The 23009-nt window shown below is 39.2% G+C and overlaps 3 protein-coding genes across 5 annotated transcripts in view; 1 reads left to right on the top strand and 2 right to left on the bottom strand.

Annotated features, from left to right (window-relative positions):
* The window catches only part of ACYP2 (acylphosphatase 2), a 129659-nt gene that overhangs the window by 33756 nt on the left and 72894 nt on the right, over positions 1–23009 (bottom strand). The gene's annotated exons all lie outside the window — the stretch shown is intronic.
* CIMIP6 (ciliary microtubule inner protein 6) overlaps positions 1–23009 on the bottom strand; it is a 161228-nt gene that overhangs the window by 79069 nt on the left and 59150 nt on the right. The gene's annotated exons all lie outside the window — the stretch shown is intronic.
* TSPYL6 (TSPY like 6) lies at positions 12410–14723 on the top strand. The gene is given in 5 exon segments (XM_081832241.1): positions 12410–12524; positions 12731–12908; positions 12910–13104; positions 13106–13440; positions 13443–14723. Coding segments are annotated over 5 exon segments (852 nt in total). The 3' UTR covers positions 13472–14723.

Raw genomic sequence — 23009 nt, 5'->3', positions numbered from 1 at the left:
GGTATTAAAGAGGGCACGTACTGCATGGAGCACTGGGTGTTATACGCAAACAGTGAATCATGGAACACTACATCAAAAACTGATGTAATGTATGGTGATTATTAACATAACCTAATAATAAAAAAATAAATTTTTAAAAATAAATAAATAAATAAAAGATAAGGAAACCACCAGTGTTGGTCTTTACTGGGGCAGCACTAACATGTTGCTGTGGTTCTCATCCTTCTCCTTTATAACCATGTTAGGCAAGCTCTTCTTGGTTTATATAATATTTTCTTTTCCTGCAAATACTGTAGCTCATTAAAACACAGTTTGATTCATTATGGCTTTTCCTCCCTAGGCTTCCTTTTTTAAAAAAACCCAGTTAAAAATTGTTTGATATGCTAAGTAATTTCCAACAAAAAATGTTTATTTTCCCCCAGACAGGTCTTTTAGTTTCAGAGAACAATAATTGTATTGTCTCACTATGATGCTGGTTTTTGTGAAACTCAGGAGACAAAGCCAGCCACTTGAGCATGCTGCAAATTGCTGTTTTTATTCCAAAAATAAATTTTGTTAACTAGTGGCCATGCAGGTGTTCCCCCCTACCCTCTTTGGCTGGGGGTAGTCAAAGGAACAGGAGGGTGGTTGGGATATCTCCTCAGAAGGTTTCGGACATAAAGGTATAGAAATGTTAACTAGAGACTTCAGTGAGATTTTAAGTTTAAAACCAGTAATTACAAAATCCACAGACGCTATGCCTTCCGAGGGCTGTATATCTTCCTTTGGATTTGGGGGGCATAAAAAGAATATTAAATAATGCAGAAGTGATTGAATTCTATCTTCTAAGGGTGCATTGAACACATTGTGTGCTTCAATTATAGACGGGAACTTAAGACGTAGTAGTTCCTAGCGCATGCCCAAATGGAGATGTTAAGGCATGCTCCCCATAGTTTGTCATTTACTCAAGATTGGGTTTGGACAGGCTTTAGTTTTGTTAAACTTGAAGAGTCACAGTTTTTTCGTATTGTTGCTGTCATAGCAGCACAGAGCTAGAAAGAGCCCAAACAGCTTTATTAGAGAAAAGTCTATCTACCACAGCTCCCACCTTGATCCTTCCTAGGCCTCCTGCTTCCCTAAGCTCCATCCTTTGTTCTTTTCAGATGAAAACAAGCTGACCCTTGCTAAGTAAGCATCTTCCCGTGAAAAGGCTCATGACCAATGCAGTCTTTATAAGACTCCACAGTTGAAACGTGAAATATCGTAGGCGTTCCTTGTGTCCTAGCATTGCAAATGTCTTCTGAGAAAAGCACTAAGACTATTTTCTTTGAGTAATTCACTCATTCTGCATCAATATTCACTGGACACTTGTTATATGCAAAGCAATAGGAGTGATTCGAGATTGTGGAAAGTACAGTCTCTGACTTTGAGAAATTTGCAGTCTTGAAGAAAAGAAGTATGTAATGTGTATTTAATAGCAGAGTTGTCCAGCCTGTCAGAACTGGACCATTTATCGGACTCTTTTGTTGGACAGATGAGGAAATCACAGTACTGAGAGGTGAGATGAACGGCCTGAACCATATCACTGGTGTAGACATCACTGGGAGAATGGAGAGACCACTGGCTGTTGAGCAAGCCACTTACTCCATCATTATTCATATGATTTGGGACAAATTCTTTAACCCACTGAGTTATGCCAGACCTCAAAGGGCTGACTTGGGTTGGAAGACTGATGAGCATGGGAACACAGACTTCCTTCAGGACAGTTTCACACAAACTTACCATGACCCAAAGGCAAGAAGTGTAAAGTGTATGTACAAGATAAGGATGAAAGTGAGCTGATGCAGCTTCTCCATGCCTCCCGCCTTCCTCACAGACCCTTGGCTGAAGTTCACTGGTCACTGCAGCCCCCAGGGAGTGGTAAACCTGCCAGGTCATGAACGCCAGGCTGCGGACCCACAGACTGCCACAGTTGGGCACTTGGGTATTCCATTTCTTACTGCTTCCCTGTGCCTAGCGTGGGCCAGCCTTGGCCTACTATATTCGCTCAACTTTACTTTCCTTGTTTATGGTATTTAAAGATGTATGTATACTCTGTAGGATTATTCTAAGCCTTAGGCCAGATGGCCTATGTCAAATGCCTAGCAGGGTGCCTACCCAGACAAGATGCTTCATAGATGCCTTTCTCAGTTGAGGATATGAAAGTAGGATTCAAATTTCCTGACTCTGCAGCCCACTGCTCTTTTCAATATGCAAATAATGGCGACTCCATTTAGTGTGTACTCAGTGCCAATGAAATGTGATGTTTTAAAGGGTGACTGCAGGTCTAGAAATCCTAAGAATCTGTTTCAATTTATTAGCCTATATGCGTTTATCGAAGTGACTGGCTTTATAATGAAATTACCATAACTAGGAGCTTTTTTTTATGATGGTAAGTACCAGCTCAGTAATATAATAAAAAAGGAAGAAATTCCATTCAAAATGGCTAAGTGAAACAAAACAAGAGGGAGGATAAACTTAGAATTGTCTATAATATTTATAAAGAAAATTACAAAGAATTTTATGAGCCATATGTAAAGATATATACTATGTTATCATATAGGAAAACAGATTTCAGCAAGTACAGTTATTTACTATTTGTTAAATATTAAAGTTCCATGCTAACAAAGAAACCGTGAGTATAATAATGATCTACTTCCTAGGAAATCCTAAAACAGAACATATTAATTATTAAAATAAGGGGTGCCTGGATGGCTCAGTCGGTTAAGCATCTGACTCTTGGTTTCAGCTCAAGTCATGATCTCAGTGTCATGGGATTGAGCCCCATGTCAGGCTCCACACTCAGCAGGGAGTATACTTGAGATTCTCTCGCTCTCCCTCTCTACCCTTCCCTACCTTGTGCTCTCTCTCTAAAGTAAGTAAATAAATCTTTAAAAATAAATACATGAATAAATAAGGCAGTATGGAACAGAGAAATTAATTTACAAATATCATAAAATTAGGGGAAGTAATAGTTATTTAATAATTGCCTAACTATACTTTAATAATTCCCAGGATAACTGGCTAACAAACACAAAACCAAACATGATTTGGATCGGCTTTCATACCACATACCAGAGTAAGCCCCTAGTGGATTAAAGAGTTAAATATTTACTTTAACTCTTAGCAAAGCAAGGAGAAATAATCAAATATTTATGAAATCTTCAGAGGGATATATCTCTGAAAAGCTTATAACAATAATGGAAATCATAAAGGAAAAAAATAAAGGGCTCCAAAAACCAAGCAAGAAAATGACTGTAACATTAAAAACCAACACAAATAAAAAAAACAAAAAACTGGGGAACATTTGTATTATGATAAAAAAAAGTTGGTATATATAATATAGAATTTATTCAAACCTTCAAAAATATTAAAACCTCAAGAGATAAATGGTCAAAGGATATAAACATACAATTCAATTATGAAGAAATGTATGTGAATTATATATATTAATAAGTATATAATAAAATATATACTCAAATATATGTATTATATTTATATAATATATAACTAATATTAGAAGGCTATTTAAAACAGCAAAAACTGGAAACAAGCAAAATGCCCAATATAACTGTACTATATCAACTGAATAGACTATTACATCAGCATTAGAGTTATAATTATAAAAACTGGAAAAATTTGTTCTTATTGAATGGTGGAGGGGAGCCCAGTAATAATTCTCTTACTGTGCATACTGAAGACAAAAGTGAAAGTCACTACTGACATGGAATAGTGGAATCATGGGTAATATTTTTTCTGTATATAAATCTGAGGAGGAAGGAGGAACCAGCTATACTCGCAGTTGGACAATACTAGTTGTTGAACATTATAGACTCTAACACCTATGGTATTTTATAATTTTTGTAAAGATTTTATTTATTGATTTGAGAGTGAGCGAGCATGGAAGAGAGGAAGGGGAGAGGGAGAAGCAGACTCCCCGCAGAGCAGGAAGCCTGACATGGGGCTAAATCCTAGGACCCTGGGATCATGACCTGAGCTGAAGGCAGATGCTTAACGACTGAGCCACCCAGGCACCCCCACCTACGGTATTTTAGATGAAAGTAAAGAGTTGGAAGAAAATAGGAATATCAGTGTCAAATGGCAAGTTATTAGCTTTCCTAGGGGAAGGATCTTTCACTGTGCCAGAACCTTACATAGACCACTCATGTTTCCAAAAGGTGCTGGAAAATGCAAGGAACACACCTTGAGAAACAAGCATATGCGATTTTTGCCACACCTTTGTCTATGGAGCCTTGTTCTGAGCTGTTGGTATCCTGTTTGTCTTACCCCTTCCTGATGCTTTATTTTTTTTAAAGATTTTACTTATTTATTTGACAGAGAGAGACACAGCGAGAGAGGGAACACAGCAGAGGGAGTGTGAGAGGGAGAAGAAGGCTTCCTGTGGAGCGGAGAGCCCAATGTGGGGCTCAATCCCAGGACCCTGGGATCATGACCTGAGCCGAAGGCAGACGCTTAACAACTGAGCCACCCAGGTGCCCCCTGATGCTTTATTTTTACCATAATACTTGTTTTAAAAGTTTGCCTGAATTTAGACAAATGTCTTCATTTTTTACATGTGAATTTATGTCTTACAACTCCTAATACATTTTGATTTCTTTTTATGGTCCTTCATCTTCTCCTTTACTGCATTCCATATAACAGACATAATTTAGATTAGGAGTTAATAACCAGGAATAACAGACATGGGTTTGAATTCTGACTCAGTTGTGTGACTTTGAGCGAACTGCTTATTTTTAATCTTTGGATACCTTCATTTATAAGATGGAAATAATAATACTCCATAGGGTGGGTAATTATGAGGTTTAAACTAAAGGAGATAATTCATGTAATGTACTTGGTGTGGTATCTACTTCTAACATTAAACTTTCAGGTGATGACATATGAATATGCTACTTGAAATTCTAGTCAAAATTTCAACTACTAAGAAAAAAAGAAAAACTCAAAACCTTTTATTTCTTCCAATATATTTGGTAGATCACATTTCCTTACAGAGAGTCATGGCTTAATGAAAAAGAGAACTCTCTGTATTTTTCTGTCCTGTCTTTGCCTTTTTAAAAAATATATTTTATTTATTAGAGAGAGAGAGAGAGTGTGTGTGTGTGTGTGTGTGCACACACACAAGCACAAGTTGGGGGGTGCAGAGGGAGAGGGACAAATAGACTCCCTGCTGATCGCTGATGGGGAGCCCGATGCAGGACTGATACCAGGACCCTGAGATCATGTCCTGAGCCAAAGTCAGATGCCTAACGAACTGAGCCACCTAGGTGCCCCCGTCTTTGCCTTTTTAGAGATGCCCTGATTTCTTTCTAAAATGGAATTGTGTATAAATAAATAGATATACCAAGTTCCCTTAATTCTAACACTGAAATGAAAATTTTCATTTACTAAAACTGGAGAAAAGACAGGGGAAAATGCATCTGTTCAATCCTGGCTTTCTGACTTTAATAGTCCAACAACCTCATTTCACCTAGTGAAGGCTGCAGAATGATCAAAATCAAAATACACGACTTTGTGATGCAGTTCATATTTAAACTTTTGGAAATAAAAATGAATCTCAGTTGAAAAGTTCAGGTAGGGAGAAAGGGGCATTTTAAAGAAATTAAATGTTGTGGCTTGGGCTCAGAATAACTATGGCTGGCAGAAAATCAAGGCTTTGTGTCTTTGGTACCGTCAGTGACTAGTGTAGGTTTTCTGGATGTGTTTTTTAAATGCTCCTTGAAATCGGTAAGTGTAATATGAGCATTCCTTGGACCTTATTTGAATTTATTTGAATTTCAACAGCTACCAACAGATGTGCTTAGAAGGAATAGGCTCCAATTCCCAAATAGCACAGTATTTCAAATCTATTTTAGACTCTGAAATGAGAGCCCATTCCAGGAAGACAGTTCTGAACTTTGCTCCCAGCTGCAGAAATACCTCCTCTTCTTGACCCCCGACCTACACCAAGGGAAGACACTTGAAAAGATGTTCTTTTGCCGACAATCATTTTACCATCGTAACCCACAAATGGAAAAATAAACTGTTGGCTCCTCTTCAGAAAACCTATTCGCACATTGCCCAGAACCAGGCAGATAAATAAAACCATAGAGTTCTTTTCATCTCCTTCTCATTTTCCAAAATGATCTTGTTATTTTTGTTACCTCGATGAGCTCAAAAAAATGGGCCTTATCTACTAACGGGTAAGTCATGTTAACCTTTTTCAAGGTAAGTTATTTTATCCAAGGTTCTAGGACTATCCCTCTCCCCCTATTCCTTGGGACTTAACTCCATTGGTTCTCATACTCACTTAACCGATTTGCTCTCCCTCCCCCTTTTCCCACCCCTCACTTTAGCAAATACAAGCCCTTCTCATTGGAAAATAGAAACCTCTAACCCGAATTCTTCTCTGCCTATTGCCCTATCTTATTTCTTCCCTTCACAACCAAGCTTCCAGAGCTCATAAATCCCTCCTAGGTCAAGTGGAAACTCTAGAACTTTGCTTTCAGATGTAATAACAACAACTTTATCAGGTGCCTCTCTATGCCAGGGAGTCTTATAGGCCTTAGAATTTATTTATTTATTTATTTATTTATTTATTTAAAAGGGAGAGAGAGGTGGGGAGGGACAGGAGGAGGAGTAGAGAGAGAATCTCAAGCAGGCTACACGCCCAGCAAGGAGCCAATAGGGGGCTCAATCTCACAACCCTGAGATCATGACCTGAGCCGAAACCAAGTCAGATGCTCAACCCCACTGAGCCACCGAGGCGGCCTCATTTTTTTTTTTCTTGATTACAAAAATACATGAATAATTCGTGTTTGTTACAACAAATCAAACAATACGGAAACAGATAACGACAGAACCAATGCCTCCCTTGCCTGAGCTCCGTATCTTATTTAATCGTCACAACCACCAGGAGAAAAGTGAGGCAGAGAAAGGCTCAGAGCGTGCCGCAGTGTTTAAGAGGAAGAGCTGGGGGTTCTGACTGCCTGGATTCCTATCTTGACTTTGCCATTTACTATGTGTCTGTGAGCAAATTACTTATTATTTCTGCACCTCAGTTTCATATCTGTAAAATGGGGCTAATGATAGTACCTAGCTCAGAGGGTTCAGTGAGGACATAATGCACCAAAACAAAAATATTGCTGTTTCTAGAGAAAAAAAGATGTTAAGAGATTATTTAAAAATGACAGCTGAGAAGAAAACACCAGGCATTAGAACAACATTCTGTCCACCATTCTGTAACTAGTATAGGGTCTAAAAGAGTCTTTAAAGCAGTTGGCAGTATTGGCTCAAAAAATATGCTCTTGCAATGATGGCACCATTGATGCACTTTGTTTTTTAAAGTCACGTTATTTTTTTTTTAAAAGATCCCACAATATTTCAAATTTTCATAAATAAATTTTGATTTGCTATAGTATCATTTTTAATCATTACTTTTATCTCAATCAGGCTAGAATGATTACATTTAACATTTACATATTACAAACATTTTCTATGTTTTATACTGTATTTTTCCATCTTTCTAATGGCTCTGTAGACCCCTGGGCTGACCTCTGTCACCCCTGCCATCTGGCTCTGCCACCCTGGGGCCGGTCTGCCAGGCCAGCCCCTGACACAGACCTTCAGCCTCTCCCAGATCCATCAGGCACCGTCATGAGTATTTGCTCTCTCTGAGTGCTGCATTACTAGAAAATCATTAAATCACAATTATTGACTTTCCCAGAGTAAATCATTACCCACACTCTGGTAACTAAAATATTTTCACTCCACTTCTCTCTATTTATATACTTTTTCTAAGAGGCCACAGAGAGATAACTGCTCCCTGTAAAGCTACTTGGTTAATCACGCAAAGCCTCTTTCTCACCATTCCCTCTGCAAACACAGTTTCATGTGCTTTCTATGGGAAACTGAGGAAATGAACAAAGTGTGCAGCTCCCCCCTCCTCTACCCAACATTCTTTTCAGTCTTAAGCAAGGAACACGGTACTGAGGCCCTCAGCGTTCTATGCTGGATGGCCTAGCCCAAGGAACCATGGCTCTGCCAGATCAGGGGACAAACACACTTGTTTGAAGAATTCAGTCAAGAGTGAGAGATCCTTTTCAAAACAAGAACCAACTGCTCATTGAGATTTGAAGAGTCCAAGGGAAAGAAGATTATACAATTCACAGGCTCTCTTCATTCATCTTAAGTTTATCCGTTAAAAGAGCATGCTTTCCCTGTTTCCCAGGGAAGTCAAACACTCACAATTCTACGGTGTGCAGAACTGTGGTCACACTGTACTTCTCCTGAAAAGCCATCCTTCCTTCTTTCCTCATTTTTCTTCTTTTCTTCCTTCTCTTTTTCTCTTCTATCCCTCCCCGTTCCCTCTTCCTCTCTTGTCACACCTCTGTCTCTGGTTGACTAGATGGTTCAGATATTTTGTATTCTCTCTCTTTATTCCCCTTCCTAAAAAAAATTATATATATGTGTGTGTGTATATATATATGTATGTAGGTATATAGCCGAATGTTTCAAGTCCCAGCTTAAAATCCTATTTTGTTCTTTTCAGTAGTTTCTAGTCCGTCTCCTCTAGGACACAAGCAGAATGAGAGACCCCAAGAGAAAATTACATTTCAAACTAAACTCAGTATGATCACTGCTCACTTTCCAATTAAAAAAAATAACATAAACATTCCTTATTTTTGATCAGCTAATGTATGTGTAACCTTCCTCTAGGCACTTTGAGAAAAAGAAAAATAGTAAAATACAGGGTCTGTGACATTGCAATTCTAAAGGTGTCTGCTTTCCCACTGATTTCAGCCAAAGGTGGCATTGCTATATAATTAACCTTGGCGCTGGAATACAGACCCAGCTTTAAATCCGTCATCAGTTTAGATCACCTAATGTCCTGCATTCATGCCACTCCAACTTCATTCCCCTCATTTCTTAATGATTTTAGCTCCTGGCTCCTTCTCACTGCTCTCTGATCTTACCGTTCTGTGATTTTAATATACACATCAGCGATCCTTCCCACGCTGGCCTCCTGGTTCATTCACCTCCTCCCCTGGAATGGCCTCACCCTCAGTCGGCCTCGTCCAAGCCCCACTTGCAAGGATGAGGATTCTGACCAATCCCTTGCAGTCCCCTCCCAGAACACTACGGCATCCTTCTAGCTCACTCTGGTACTTGGCCCCAGTGATCTTCAGTTCCCTGGGTCTTCCAGTGTATTGATCAGGCCACCATTTCACTGCCCCTCATCCCTGTATGTCCTCCACTCCTCCAGGCTTAACTTCTAAGATCAATTTTTGTCATCATTCTCTTGCCCTTCTTGCTTCAGCTCTAAATCTAACTCTGCTTACTCATGCTGCGCCTGTACACTGAATGTGGCTGAAGAAAAATTCACAAGCCGGCTGATGGGCCTCACTTTAAATTCATGACCTTGATGCTCTCTCCTCAGAGTCCCACTGCCTCTTGCCTCATCCGCACTCAATTGATAATCTTGCTTTCCAAACTTGACTGGCAACACTGAAACAACCAGAAGAGAATTTCATAGATCCCACCACTTCTACCCACTGCCCAGCATACACACCCTCATCCTTTGCCTTCCTGCTGGTTCCCATGGGTGAACTTGTCATGCTCCTATAGACAGCCTCCTCCTCCACTTAGGTACCAGATTCTATCTGCTCTTATCTATTCAAGGACATCTATCCACTGATTCTCCTTCCTCTCCCCCACATCATTAATTTTTGCTCCCTACTAAATCACTGACATCAGCATGTACACATACTTCTTTTTGTCCCATTTTAAAAACATTTTCTTTGATCCACTTTCTCCACCAGCCATCATCCCACTTCTCTGAAGCAAAACTCCCCAAGAGTCATGTATTCTTGCTGCTTTCACTCTCTCCCTTTCCATTTCCTCTTAAACCCATTATAGCTAAGCTGTCACCCTCCCACTCTTCCAAAACTGTTCTTGTCAAGTGATGACCCCATTTCTCTATTTCCTTTTGGAGCAGATTCCTCAAAAGGATTGTCAATATTCACTGTCTCCAATTTCTTTCCTCTAATTCCTTTTAAAACCCATTCTAACCACCACTATTCCACTGAAAGTGCTCTTACTGAGTCACCAGTGACTCTTTTTGTTGTAAAATTCAACGGTCAATTCTCAGACTTCATTTTACTTGACCTGTCAGCACCATGTCACACAGTTGAACACTTTCCTTTATACCTCTGGCTGCCAGCACACTGCGCACTCTCATATTCCCTCCTACCTCACTGATCTCTCCTTAGTCGTCTTCTCCTTGACTGTGTAATTTTGGAGGCCCCAGGGCTTAGACTATCAATACTCACATTCTTGGTGATTTCATCCAGCTCTATGGCTTTAAACATCATGTATGCTGATTATTCCCAAATATGTAGCCCTGTCCCAGACCTCTTGTGAGCTCCAAATTCCTAATGCCTACTATCTCAACTCTGTTGTTCAACAGTGATTTTAAATTTAACTCATCCAAAAGCAAACTTCTGATTCTCCTGTGGAGATTTGCTCCACCACGACCTTCCCCTCTCTGCTTCTGGCAATTCCATCTTACCAGCTACTGAGGTCAAAATCCATGGAGTCATCCTTGACTTCTTTCTTTTTCTTATTTCCCCTATCCAATTCATTTCCTTATACCATTATAGGGCATCTGCCATCCACCTCCCTTGCTACCACTTGATCTGGGAAATTTCTTTCACCTGGATTACTTTGATAGCCTTCTAAAAGATCTCCCTACATCTACTACTGCCCCCATCCAATCTATTCCTCATGCAAGAGCCACAGCGATCCATGCAAAACCTAAGTCGGATTCTGAGTTCTCTGTTCAAAATCCTGAAATGGCTTTCCATTTCACTAAGAGCAGAAACCAAACATCTTATAGTATCATATTAGACCCTACTTGATCTGGCCTCTCTCATTCAGTCTGCTCCAATCACACTGATCTCCTTGTTATTTCTCGAACACCCTAGGCATGCTCCCGTCTTAGGGCCTCCACTTGGCTCTTCTCTCTTCCTAGAATGCTGTTCTCTAGATTATACACTAGCTAACTCTCTCATCTTTGAATCTCTGCCAAAATCTTACCTTTTCAATGAGGCTTCCTCTGACCACCCTATTTAAAACTACTACTCCCCACTCCCAACCCCAGAACCCTCAATGCCCTTATTCAACTCTTACTGTTCCTTTTCCTTAGCATTCATCACTTTCTGGTATGATTTACTATTTACTTGTTATTCATTGTTTTTCTCCTCTGTTACAAACTCCAAGAGGGAAGAAATCTTTGTTCTATTTACCAGTATATCCTAAGGACCTAGAAGAGTGCAAGGTATACCACAGGTACACAATAAATATTTAATGTTTAGTAGGTTAAGTATTCCTTAAAGGTAGGGTAGCATTTGTCTCAAGACCATTTCAGCCTCATGCTGTTTTTGTGGTAAGATTCTTTTCAAACTTTTGATTCAATTTATTTATTGTTTCTATGTCTATTTAGGTTTTGTACTGCATTTCCGTGTGAATAAGTTATACATGCCATGAATATATTTCATCCTGGTTTGAAAATGCACCGGCATAAAAGTTGTCCAACATGCTCTCTCATATTTCTTTAGATCACTACTAAAGATCTAACTTATGATTATATATTTCATTCCAAGTACTGTTAACTCATTCTCTCTCCTTTTACTGTTAATCTTTGGTTGATACTCTACTGTCATTCATTTTTCTCTTCTTACAGTCCTCATTACCTTTTCTCTACTTTCTTTGGCCTAACTCTGCTGGTCTTTTACACATTACTCAAGTTATACTCTTTGATGAGTGATATAGTGCTCACCAGTACTTCTAGTTTCCTTCGTCTAGGCTCAGGGGACAGTAACACTTACCTGACCTTTTGAAGCTAGGCAAGGCCATCTGACTGGCTCTGGCCAATGATATATGCCACATGCCACTTTTGATGGAAACATTTAATGCATGGGGAAGTGATGGTCTTTTCAATAGACAGTGTCTGGTCAATTCAATAGTCATATGGAAAAAACAAATCTTGACTCCTCTCATACCATTCGCAAAAGCCAATTTCAGATCGATTGTAGTTATAAAAGTGAAAGATCTTAGAGAGGGAAGATTTCTTAAACAGCACAAAGAGCCCTAATCTAAAGGGGAAAATGATAAATTGGAATGCATTACAATTTACAACTTTTGTTCATCCAAAGACATCCTTAATATAGAGAAAAGCAACTCAGAAAGGGAGACGATATTTGCAAGACACCTTTCTGAAAACAGATTTGCATCTAGCACTTGTAAAGGATTCCTATAAATCAATAAGAAAAATATGGAATACTCAATAGAAAAATGGGAGAAGACTCAGACACTTCATAAAGAGGATATCAAAATGGCCCCAAAACACATGAAAAGGTTTTCACTTTGTTACACATTAGGTAAATGCAACTTAAAACCACCATGTGATACCACCACACACCGACAAGCAAATAAGAAGGATGACAGAGGTTATGGAAACAGACGGTCATGGAGAGCCTGGAAGCAGCCTCTGGGCAATTGCTAGCAGCCTGAAAAAATGGCTTTCAGTGTGAAGAGCCACATGGCCCTGTTGGGAACAAGGGCCTAGAAATCCAGGGCTCAGGGAGGCTGGGGTCTGAAGTGATGACGGGCAAAGGCCAAGGAAATAAAGACTGAGGGTGTGCCATCTTCCCAGGAGCAGTAGATGAGGAGGAGGGGGCTGAAGTGGTAGAGCAGAAGCCAGGAGGTAAAGAAATGGAAATGGTGAAGGAAAATATGGTGGTAAATGAGGTGAAGGTCAAGGCAGGTCCCTGGTCCCTGAACGTGGATGCCCACGCGAGCTCCCTGGAGGCCATCCAACTAGAAGTGGACACTGAATGCTCAGGCTGACAGAGCCGTACTACAGTTACAACACAAGTGTGGTCAGGTATGTCAACACTTCCTAGAGCAGAGGAACTGCATTGTTCAGAATATCCCCAGCTTCTGGGTCAGTGCCTTTTGGAACCATCGATAGCTGTCCACCCTGATTAGAGGCCAAGAAGCAGACATGTTAAGGTACATAGCCAATTTGGAGACACCCTAGGGTGGGCTTCAAGTTCTAGTTCTTTCAAAGAAACCCACAGTGCAGAAACAAGCTGATTGTCAAGGAATATGTCAGATCATCCGACCAAGTGGAGTCTCTTGCCACTCCAATCATAGGGCACCCAGGCCATGAACTCTAGTCTTCCATTCATAGGAATCGAGACGTCACCTGCAGCTTCTTCAGTTGGTTTTCAGACCACAACCTTCCAGAGCCTGACACAATTGCTGAGATTATCAAAGAGGACCTCTGACCAAATCCACTTGAATACTGCCTATTGTGTGAAGGGGCCCATAGAGTTAGACTCTGCCAGATAAGGAAGCCAATGGGGATCCCTTTGGGTTCCAATCTGGTTAACCTCTGCTCTTGGAAGTACTCCCATACAAGATCCCCTACCACTTCCTGCTGGACCTGTGCCTTGGCAACAGCACTGGGTATGCCTATTACTCTTTGTGTACTGATCTTTCTGCACCCTGCTTCCTTTGAAAACTCACTCTCTCAACTGCAGGATTGAGACCTTCATGGCTGTTCTGCATTAACATTACATGCTCTGTGGCACGGTTCACACTCTTCTAAGTCAAACAAATGATGCTATACATTGCACTGTCTTTATCTATAATGCTTGCACCCTGTTTGTTCCCAGGACCTCTAGTCTGGTTACTACCACCTGGATTTCTAGCTTTGTTCAGGAGCCTGTTGTTTTGTTTTGTTTTTTAATTTTAATGTATTTTTAAATTTAAATTCAATTAATCAACATATAATGTATTATTAGTTTCAGAGATAGAGGTCAGTGATTCATCAGTCTTAATAACACCCAGTGCTCATGATATCATGTGTCCTCAAAAGCCTGTTTGACACACTCTGCTCATCACTGTGGACAACTGCTGGGCATTAATCAAGCCCAGGGTGAACGGCAGTGTACCACTTGGTCCTATGTGATGTATCCAACTCCACTGATCTTCCTGCCCTTCCAGTCACTGAGTGCTGCCTGCTCCTGGCTATACACCCCCCTTGGGCTGCTGCCTGATGGATGTAAAATTTCCAGACCACTGTCAGCTCCACTTTGTTTCTGATCAACCCTGATCTTCAGAAGTGTTGGTAGACCTAGGTTCCCCGCCAGCCCAGAAAAGGCATTCCTATTTCTCCCCTCAAAGACCTTAATTCCACACCACCACAACCATCACTCAGGCACTACTGACTGTCTGGCTGTGGTTGAGTGGACAAGTTAGAGCCAATTCACACAGCAAGGATAACAGTAATGTCTTTGGTGAGAAAGTTTTCTTAGCCTCGCCCAGTGAATTCATACAAAATGTAGGGACTCTGATTGGCCTCCTTTCTTCGTCCTCAACATGATCAAGTGTCAGAGGTGCCAGGGTGGTGTACTCTTTCTCTTTCTCCTCCTCCTCTCCTTCTGTTTCTCATCCCTCTTTCATATCTCTTCTACCTCTTTTTAAAAGTAGTAGCGCCCCCTCAGGGCGCCTGGGTGGCTCAGATGGTTAAGCGTCTGCCTTCGGCTCAGGTCATGATCCCAGGGTCCTGGGATCGAGTCCTGCATCGGGCTCTCTGCTCCTTGGGAGCCTGCTTCTCCCTCTGCCTCTCTCTCTCTCTCTCTCTCTCTGTCTCTCATGAATAAATAAATAAAATCTTTAAAAAAAAAAAAAAGTAGTAACGCCCCCTCAAAAAAAAAAAAAAAAGGTAGCCCAGACTCATCTGCAGAAGCAGGCTCTTTAGTTTAATCTAGCTCCCTTGTCATCTCCAGAGGCAGAGCAGGTGTCCTTTCAAGGAAACTTCCGGAGCTCTTATTGCCCCTCTGCGCTCTTCCAACCCCTCCCTCCCTTAGCAATGACTACAGGGCTCAAAGGAAGACCAGTCCACAGGGAAGGAAAAGTGTTTCCAGTTCAGAATGGATGAAAGGAACCAAAGAGATTGTGGTTGGTGCCCTAAGCAGGGAAAACTGAATGAAAGGCCAGATGCAGGACTGAGCCTGAAATGCAGGGCCTAGAATTAAGACCGGGTCAACTGTGAGCCTGCAAGGACAACTTGCTCTGGGAGTGGTGATGGGAGGAGGAATACTGTTCTCAGGACTGGCCTGGGAGAACTGCAGGTTGCTGAAGCGTTAACTCTGTTGCCTTGCAAAGGGTTCTCTAAAGAAAAACAGTGCCATGTTGACTGTTTTCTCTCTTGTCTTCATGTGATCTTGTTTATGTGGAAGATTAATACAATACTACTGTGCCCTTAATTTCACTAGTATTTAGTAAAATCTATTACTTTCTCTGCTTCTGCTTACTGGGAAGATTTGGCAGTATAGATTTTATTTTCAATTGGGAACATCTGGAAGAATATCCATCTCTTTCCTGTATACCATGGAGAGTTCTGTGAATATTCTTAACAGTTTCACCTTGTTTCCGTTAAAATTATCTTTAGATATACAATTTGAATAACTTGGTCTTGTCAGAAGCTGAAGACTTCAGAAATTGTTGTCTTCATGGAAAAATTCCCTAACAAAAAATTTGTGGCTCTGATTGTCTTGACAATTTACCCTGGTAACAGCTTAGTCACTGATGTATCTCTTTTTCTAAATAGCAAAATGACTTGTGAGATTGCTCTGTAAAATTGGAAGGGTACCATTGGCATATTTATCTTTATTTATACACATTATGGCAAAATCAAAGCATGTCAGCCTGAAAAAACAGTTAAACTAAAAAGATGGAAAATAAAAAGGGTGGAAAGTACACAGAGAAACCAGAATGGTAGAAGAGTAGCCTGATACGAATACTTTAGACAACTGTTTGGCAGGCTCTATGCACACCCTCTGATCCAGCTCTGGGAATATTCCCAACAGAAATGCATATATGTATTCACAAAGACCTGCATAGAAATGTTTTTAACAGCACAATTCTACTAGCTAACACTGGGAACTGCCCCAATATTCACCACTGGTTGAAAAAATAAACAAGCTTTAAATATTCACACCATGGAATACTGTGAGAAATAAAGAACTATGCCTACATGTAGTAATATGAATGAATCTCACAAACATGACGTTGGATAGAAGAAGCCAGACTCAAGAGTATGTGCTATATAATTCCATTTCTATATGAAGTTTAAGAACAGGTGAACTTGATCTATGGTGGTAGAGGTCCAAACAGTCATCACTACCAAGAACAGTGAAGATTCTGGTATCTGACCCCCTACTTACAAACTTAGCATGTTATCCTGCCTAGTTAGCAGATGCTGAGTCAGAGACAAAGGACCTTACAGCTCAACAGCCAGTGTCAGTATTTCTACCCGTCTCTTGAGCCCTTTGAAAACTCTTAATCTGCAGCATGACGAAAGCCACGTGACACCTGCACACACAGTGGGCTGCGTTAGAGGAGAGGAACCCTGGCCTGAAGGAAAGTGAATCCTTGGGCGCCTGGGTGGCTCAGTCGTTAAGCGTCTGCCTTCGGCTCAGGTCATGGTCCCAGGGTCCTGGGATCGAGTCCCACATCGGGCTCCCTGGTCCACGGGAAGCCTGCTTCTCCCTCTCCCATTCCCCCTGCTTCTGTTCCTGCTCTCGCTATCTCTCTCTCTGTCAAATAAATAAATAAAATCTTAAAAAAAAAATTATTAAAAAAAAGAAGAAAGTGAATCCTTTATAATGGGAATTAAGCATGTCTGCCCTTTGCTTTGAAGGCAGACATTATCTTTATTATACTGAACAGCAAGGAAACCTGTACTTTGCCCCATAGGACACACAATCTCTACTTTTTCAAGGCTGTAAGCAAACCTGCCCTTTGCTCTGGAGGGAAACACCATTTCTGTCTTCCAAGGCTATTCACGGATATCCTTGAAAAGATACTCTGAACCAAGGCAGTTAGTGTTTCTGCTTCCAAAAGTGCAGAAACATCAGAGACCCATGATAATTATCTTCCAACAGTTTTGGAGGGTGGGTACCTATTGACTGGAAGGGACTATGATGGTGGATTCTAAAGGACTGGAGATGTCCTATGTCTTAATCTGGGTGCTGGATACCTGGGTGTATTCAATTTGTGAAACTTCACTGAGTTGTATACCTGTGAAACACACTGCTATATGTATATTATCCTTTAATGAAATACACCTGAGAAAAGCAAAAAAATAGAAATCCAAAGTAAACTAAGGAAAATAAAACAATAGAAAAAATTAAAAACAACAAAACAAAACCTGATCATTTTTCTGGAACCTCTACACTAGAAAATGACTGGCCAATTCAAAAGTATGTTTCAGATCTTTTTGGGTAGGCAATGATTCCATATCTGAGAATTCTAATGGGTTCATTTTCTGTGTCACATTCAAATGGCTAAAATCCATTTTCTAAGGATAAAAGTACTCAATTATCTAGGTATGGGCCATCAACTTTTAGTATGTTTACTGAACCTGTTCGTTTTGTCAACTGGCTTTTATCAGAGTTTTTCACTTATAAACAGTTCATTAATCATGGCTTGTGATAGTTCATTTCTTTTTCCATCGTGGTAAGTGCACTCTTTAATCCTTATCACATATTTCATCCACCTCCCCTCTGGTGAACCATCAGTTTGTTCCCTATAGGTAAGAGTCTGTTTCTTGGTTTGTCTTTTTTTTCCTTTGCCTGTTTGTTTTGTTTCTTAAATTCCACATATGACTGAAATCATCATATGGCATTTGTCTTTCTCTGACTTATTTTGCTTAGCATTATACTCTGTAACTCCATCCATGTCACTGCAAATGGCAAGATTCATTCTTTTTTATGGCTGAATAATATTCCATTGTATATACCTACCACCATCTTCTTTATCCATTCATCAGTTGAGGGACACTTGGGCCATTTCCATAATTTGGCTATTGTAAATAATGCTGCAATAAACATACAGGTGCATGTATCCCTTTGAATTAGTGTTTTTGGATTTTGGGGGTAAATACCCAGCAGTCCAATTACTGGATCATAGAGTAGTTCTGTTTTAATCTTTTAAGTAACCTCCATACTCTTTTCCACAGTGGCCACACTAGTTTGCATTCCCACCAACTGTGCAAGAGGATTCCTTTTTCTCCACATCCTCATCAATCCTTGTTTTTTTGTTTTTTTGTTTTAAGTCATTCTGACAGGTGTGAGGTGATATCACATTGTAGTTTTGATTTGTATTTCCCTGATGATGGGTGATGTTCAGCATCTTTTCATGAGTATGTTGGCTATCTGGATGCCTTCTTTGGGGAAATGTCTGATCATGTCTTCTGCCCATTTTTAATTGGATTATTCATTTTTTGTGTGTTGAGTTTTATAATTTCTTTATATATTTTAGATATTAACCCTTTATCGGATATGTCATTTGCCAATATCTTCTCCCATTCCATAAGTTGCCTTTTAATTTTATTGATTGTTTCCTTCACTCTGCAGCAGCTTTTTATTTTAATGTTGTCTCAATAGTTTATTTTTCCTTTTATTTCCCTTGCCTTAGGGGATATACCTAGAAAGATGTTGCTATAGTCGATGTCAGAGATATTACTGCCTATGTTTTCTTCAAGGATTTTTATGGCTTCAAGTCTCACATTTAGTTCTTTAATCTGTTTTGAGTTTATTTTTGTGTATGGTGTAAAAAAGTGGTCTAGTTTCATTATTTTGCATGTATATGTCCAATTTTCCCAACACCATTTGTTGAAGAGACTGTCTTTTTCTAATTGTTTACTCTTTCTCTTTCCTCTTTTGTCAAAGATTAATTGATCATATAATTATGGGTTTATTTCTGGGTTTTTTATTCTGTTCCATTGATCTATGTGGCTACTTTTATGTCAGTACCATACTGTTTTAATTATTACCACTTTGTAATGTAAGTTGAAATCTGGAATTGTGATACCTCCAGTTTTGTTTTTCTTTTTCAAGATTGCTTTGGCTATTCAGGGTCTTCTGAGATTCCATACAAATTTTAGGATTCTTTGTTCTAGTTCTATGAAAAATGTTGGTATTTGGGGAGGGACTGCATTAAATCTGTGTATTTCTTTGGATAGTATGGACACTGTAACACTATTCATTCTTCCAATCCATAAGTATGGAATGTCTTTCCATTTCTTTGTGCCATCTTCAATTTCTTTCATCAGCATTTTATAGTTTTCAGAGTACAGGTCTTTCATCTCTTTGGTTAAATTTATCCCTAGATATTTTATTGGTTTTGGTGTAATTTTAAGTGACATTGTTTTCTTAATTTCACTTTCTGCTGCTTCATTATTAGTGTATAGGAATGCAACAGATTTCTGTACATTGATTTTGTATCCCACAGTTTTACTGAATTTGTCAGTTCTAGTAGTTTTTTGGTGGGGTCTTTAGGGTTTTCTATATATAGTATCATGTCATCTACAAACTGAAAATTTTACTTGTTCCTGACCAATTTGGATGCCTTTCTTTTTCTTGTCTGATTGCTGTAGCTAGGACTTCTAGTACTATGTTGAATAAAAGCAGTAAGAGTAGACATCCTTGTCTTATTCCTGACCTTAGGGGAAAAACTCTCAGGTTTTTCCCATTGAGCATGATGTTCACTGTGGGTTTTGCATATAAAGCCTTTAATATGTTATGTTCCCTCTAGAGCTACTTTGTTGAGAGATTTTATCATGAATGGATGTTGTACTTTGTCAAATGCTCTTTCTGCATCTATTGAAATGATATGATTTTTATCCTTTCTCTTTTTTTTTTTAAAGATTTTATCGATTTACTTGACAGAGTTAGCAAGAGCAGGAACACAAGTGGGGGAGTGGGAGAGGGAGAAGCAGGGAGCCCGATGTGGGGCTTGATCCCAGGACCCTGCAACCATGACCTGAGCTGAAGGCAGACGCTTAATGACTGAGCCACCCAGGCACCCCTATCCTTTCTCTTATTGATAAGATATATCACATTGATTGATTTGAGAATATTGAACCACACTTGCATCCTGGGAATAAGTCCCACTTGATCATGGTGAATGATTTTTTGAATGTATTGTTGGATTTGGTTTGCTAGTATTTTGTTGAGGATTTTTGCATCCATATTTATCAGAGATATTGGCCTGTAGTTCTCTTTTTTTGAGGTGTCTTTATCTGGTTTTGATATCAGGGTGATACTGGTCTCATAGAATGAATTTGGAAGTTTTCCTTCCTCTTGTACTTTTTGGAATAGTTTGAGAAGAATAGATATTAACTCTTCTTTAAATGTTTGGTAGAATTTGCCTGTGAAGTCGTTGGATCCTGGACTTTCATTGGTTGGGAGCTTTTTGATGACCGATTCAATTTCATTGCTGGTAATCAGTTTGTTCGAATTTTCTATTTCTTCCTGATTTAGTATTTGGAAGATTATATGTTTCTAGGAATTTATCCATATCTTCTAAGTTGTCCAATTTGTTGGCATATAATTTTTCATAACATTCTCTTACAGTTGTTTGTATTTCTGGTGTTATTTCTCCTCTTTTTTTTGCCTTTGTTTTTGTTTATTTGGGTCCTTTTTTTTTTATGAGGTGATAGTTCATTTCAAAGTTCAGCTCTGCCAGCCAAATAAATAAAACCTGTGTATAATTTAGTTCTATTGTTCAGCAATAGATGATGCTATTCTCAGGATGGGCCCCATTATGTACTTGCTCATTAGGATGGTCTTTATCAAAGTTTCATAGCCTTTCTTTTCAGGGCTCCCTCTTTGAGGTATAAGTATTTCAATTGATAATTAAGAGTTAAGAACAGTTTTAAGCCACACCTTTGGCACATTCCATAGAAGACTGTCATTAATAACAAAATCTTCTGTTAAAAATGTAAAGAAAAAATTTGGTTTGGCTTATTTGAGCAAAATTTTTCCATTTCTGTATATAACAAGGTATTGTGGATAATAAAAATAGTTCAGTGTTGAAAATGTAGATTTCTTTTTTACATAAGGGATACAAAAACTTTTAATAATAAACAAGATTAACTTATTGCCTTTGAAGCATAAGGTAGAAATTAGGCTTTTCACAATGCCTACTATCAATTCATATCACACATTATAATTTTAAATGGCATCCATTTGGATGGCTTGCCCTGTGTTTTCCAATGGCAAAATTTTCTCTTTGCTACTAGTAGCTAGAAGCATAGGGCATATAGGACACTTTGATTCATGTAAAGGTGTCCAAAATTCAAGTTTAGTCTGTCTTACCATGATGGATAGGGATGAGAAAGGTGATAGCTGGGATTTTTGAATCTCACATTAAACAAGGGTCCAGAGCATTAAACTAATAGTGCACCGAGTTAGAGGTGGGGGCACCTTGGTTCTAGGGGACTCTGCCCTAAATTGTAGGCAAATCCCTTAATTCCAAAGATAGTTCTATTCATCTTCTAAATTTGTAGATTTACCTACCCCTTAAAAATAAATTTTCCAGAAAGTTCTGTGCCTTTGCCTGGCTTGCATTCTCTGTACTTTTCCTGGGTAACCTTAGCCACTGTCATAGCTTCTGTCATCACCTTTGAAAAAAGGACTGTGAAATTGCAATCTTCAACCCTTACTCTAGATCAGGGTCTGATATGTCCATTTGTACAATGTTTTCAAAATTGCTCTATTCCCTCTGATCTGGGTTTCACTACAACATCTCTTGCTACATTACTGGAAATCTCTAGACTGCCTCTCCTAAATCTTTCTTTTCCCAACATTCACCCAATTGACAAAGTGATCAAGTCCTTTTTGCCCAGAAATCCTTGTCAGCACACCACTGCCTGCAGAACATAGTCCCAACACCTTGCTACTGCACTTAAGGTCAGTTACAATGAAGCCCCCACCCAATAATCTTGCTGGATCCCACGCATAGGGCTCATGCACTGTCCTGCTTCTGTGCCTTTCCCTCATCTTAGATTTTCTTCCCTCCCTCCTTACCTATGGAAATCCTATCAAAATTCAATTCAAATGCCATCTCTTCTAAAAAAAAAAAAAAAAAAAATATCCCAAACCCCCTACCTCCTACAGCATACACTTTTAGGCACTTATTTCATACAAACTTATACTGTAGTTCTTTATATATGTTACTTGGTTATATAGGTCTTCGTTACTCAATTTTAAGTTATTTAAGGGCCAAGATCATGTTTTAGTTATCTTTTTCTTCTGTAATGGATAAGACACTGTGCCGTCCTCAAGTAGCCTAGAGTCTAGCACAGGAGACAATATACAGTGTGAGAAATGCTAAAATAATTACAAGCACAGAATGCCATGGGACCACATGAGAACGGTGTTTCCCCAAGCTGAAGTTAAGGAGTGTCAGGGAAGGCTTATATTATTATAAGAAGTGGCTTTCAAGTTCCTTTGTAGACACCATACTAGACTATAAGCTTCTTCAGAGTAGAGATTTATCTTTTTATCTCTGTATCTGTAGGGATACATATTTTATGTCTAGCACAAAATAGACACTCCAAAATTAATGAATGTGTCAAAAAAAAGATGCCCAAGTCATTTATAGTTCTAAATGTGTAGAGTGAATCATATTAGTCCTTTGTACTTTTTTATCCTACTTATCAGATGGTCAATAAATAATAATTGACTAATGAAAACCTCATAAAAAAGTTAATGACTTATTTTTTAGGCTTGAGGTTTTAGGTAAGTTTTAACTGGCATAGCTACCCAAATAAGTCCTAAGAAAGAAGAGCCAGAGCAGAGACTTCAGTCAAATCATTACATATACCTTAATTCCAAGTCTCAGGATGAGAGTAAATACAAGGATAGAACTGAATCACTGTACTAATGACTTTGATTAGAAGATGTTTATGAACTTTATGTAAATCCAAAGCTTGATTCATGGTAATATGATCTACTTGTAATTATTTTCAATGATGATGATTTTGGTAAAATAAGGCAATATATTTTGCAGGTTTCTGTTATTAGAATAAGTTGATTTGAGGGGCAGCAGCTCCTGCCCATGAGTCCTGTCCC

This window comes from Leptonychotes weddellii, chromosome 10, assembly GCF_054177405.1.
Source record: "Leptonychotes weddellii isolate Sample4059 chromosome 10, ASM5417740v2, whole genome shotgun sequence".
In the NCBI taxonomy this organism is placed as follows: domain Eukaryota; kingdom Metazoa; phylum Chordata; class Mammalia; order Carnivora; family Phocidae; genus Leptonychotes; species Leptonychotes weddellii.
Note: the sequence above shows the minus strand (reverse complement) of the source record. Positions and strands in the feature narration are given on the sequence as shown.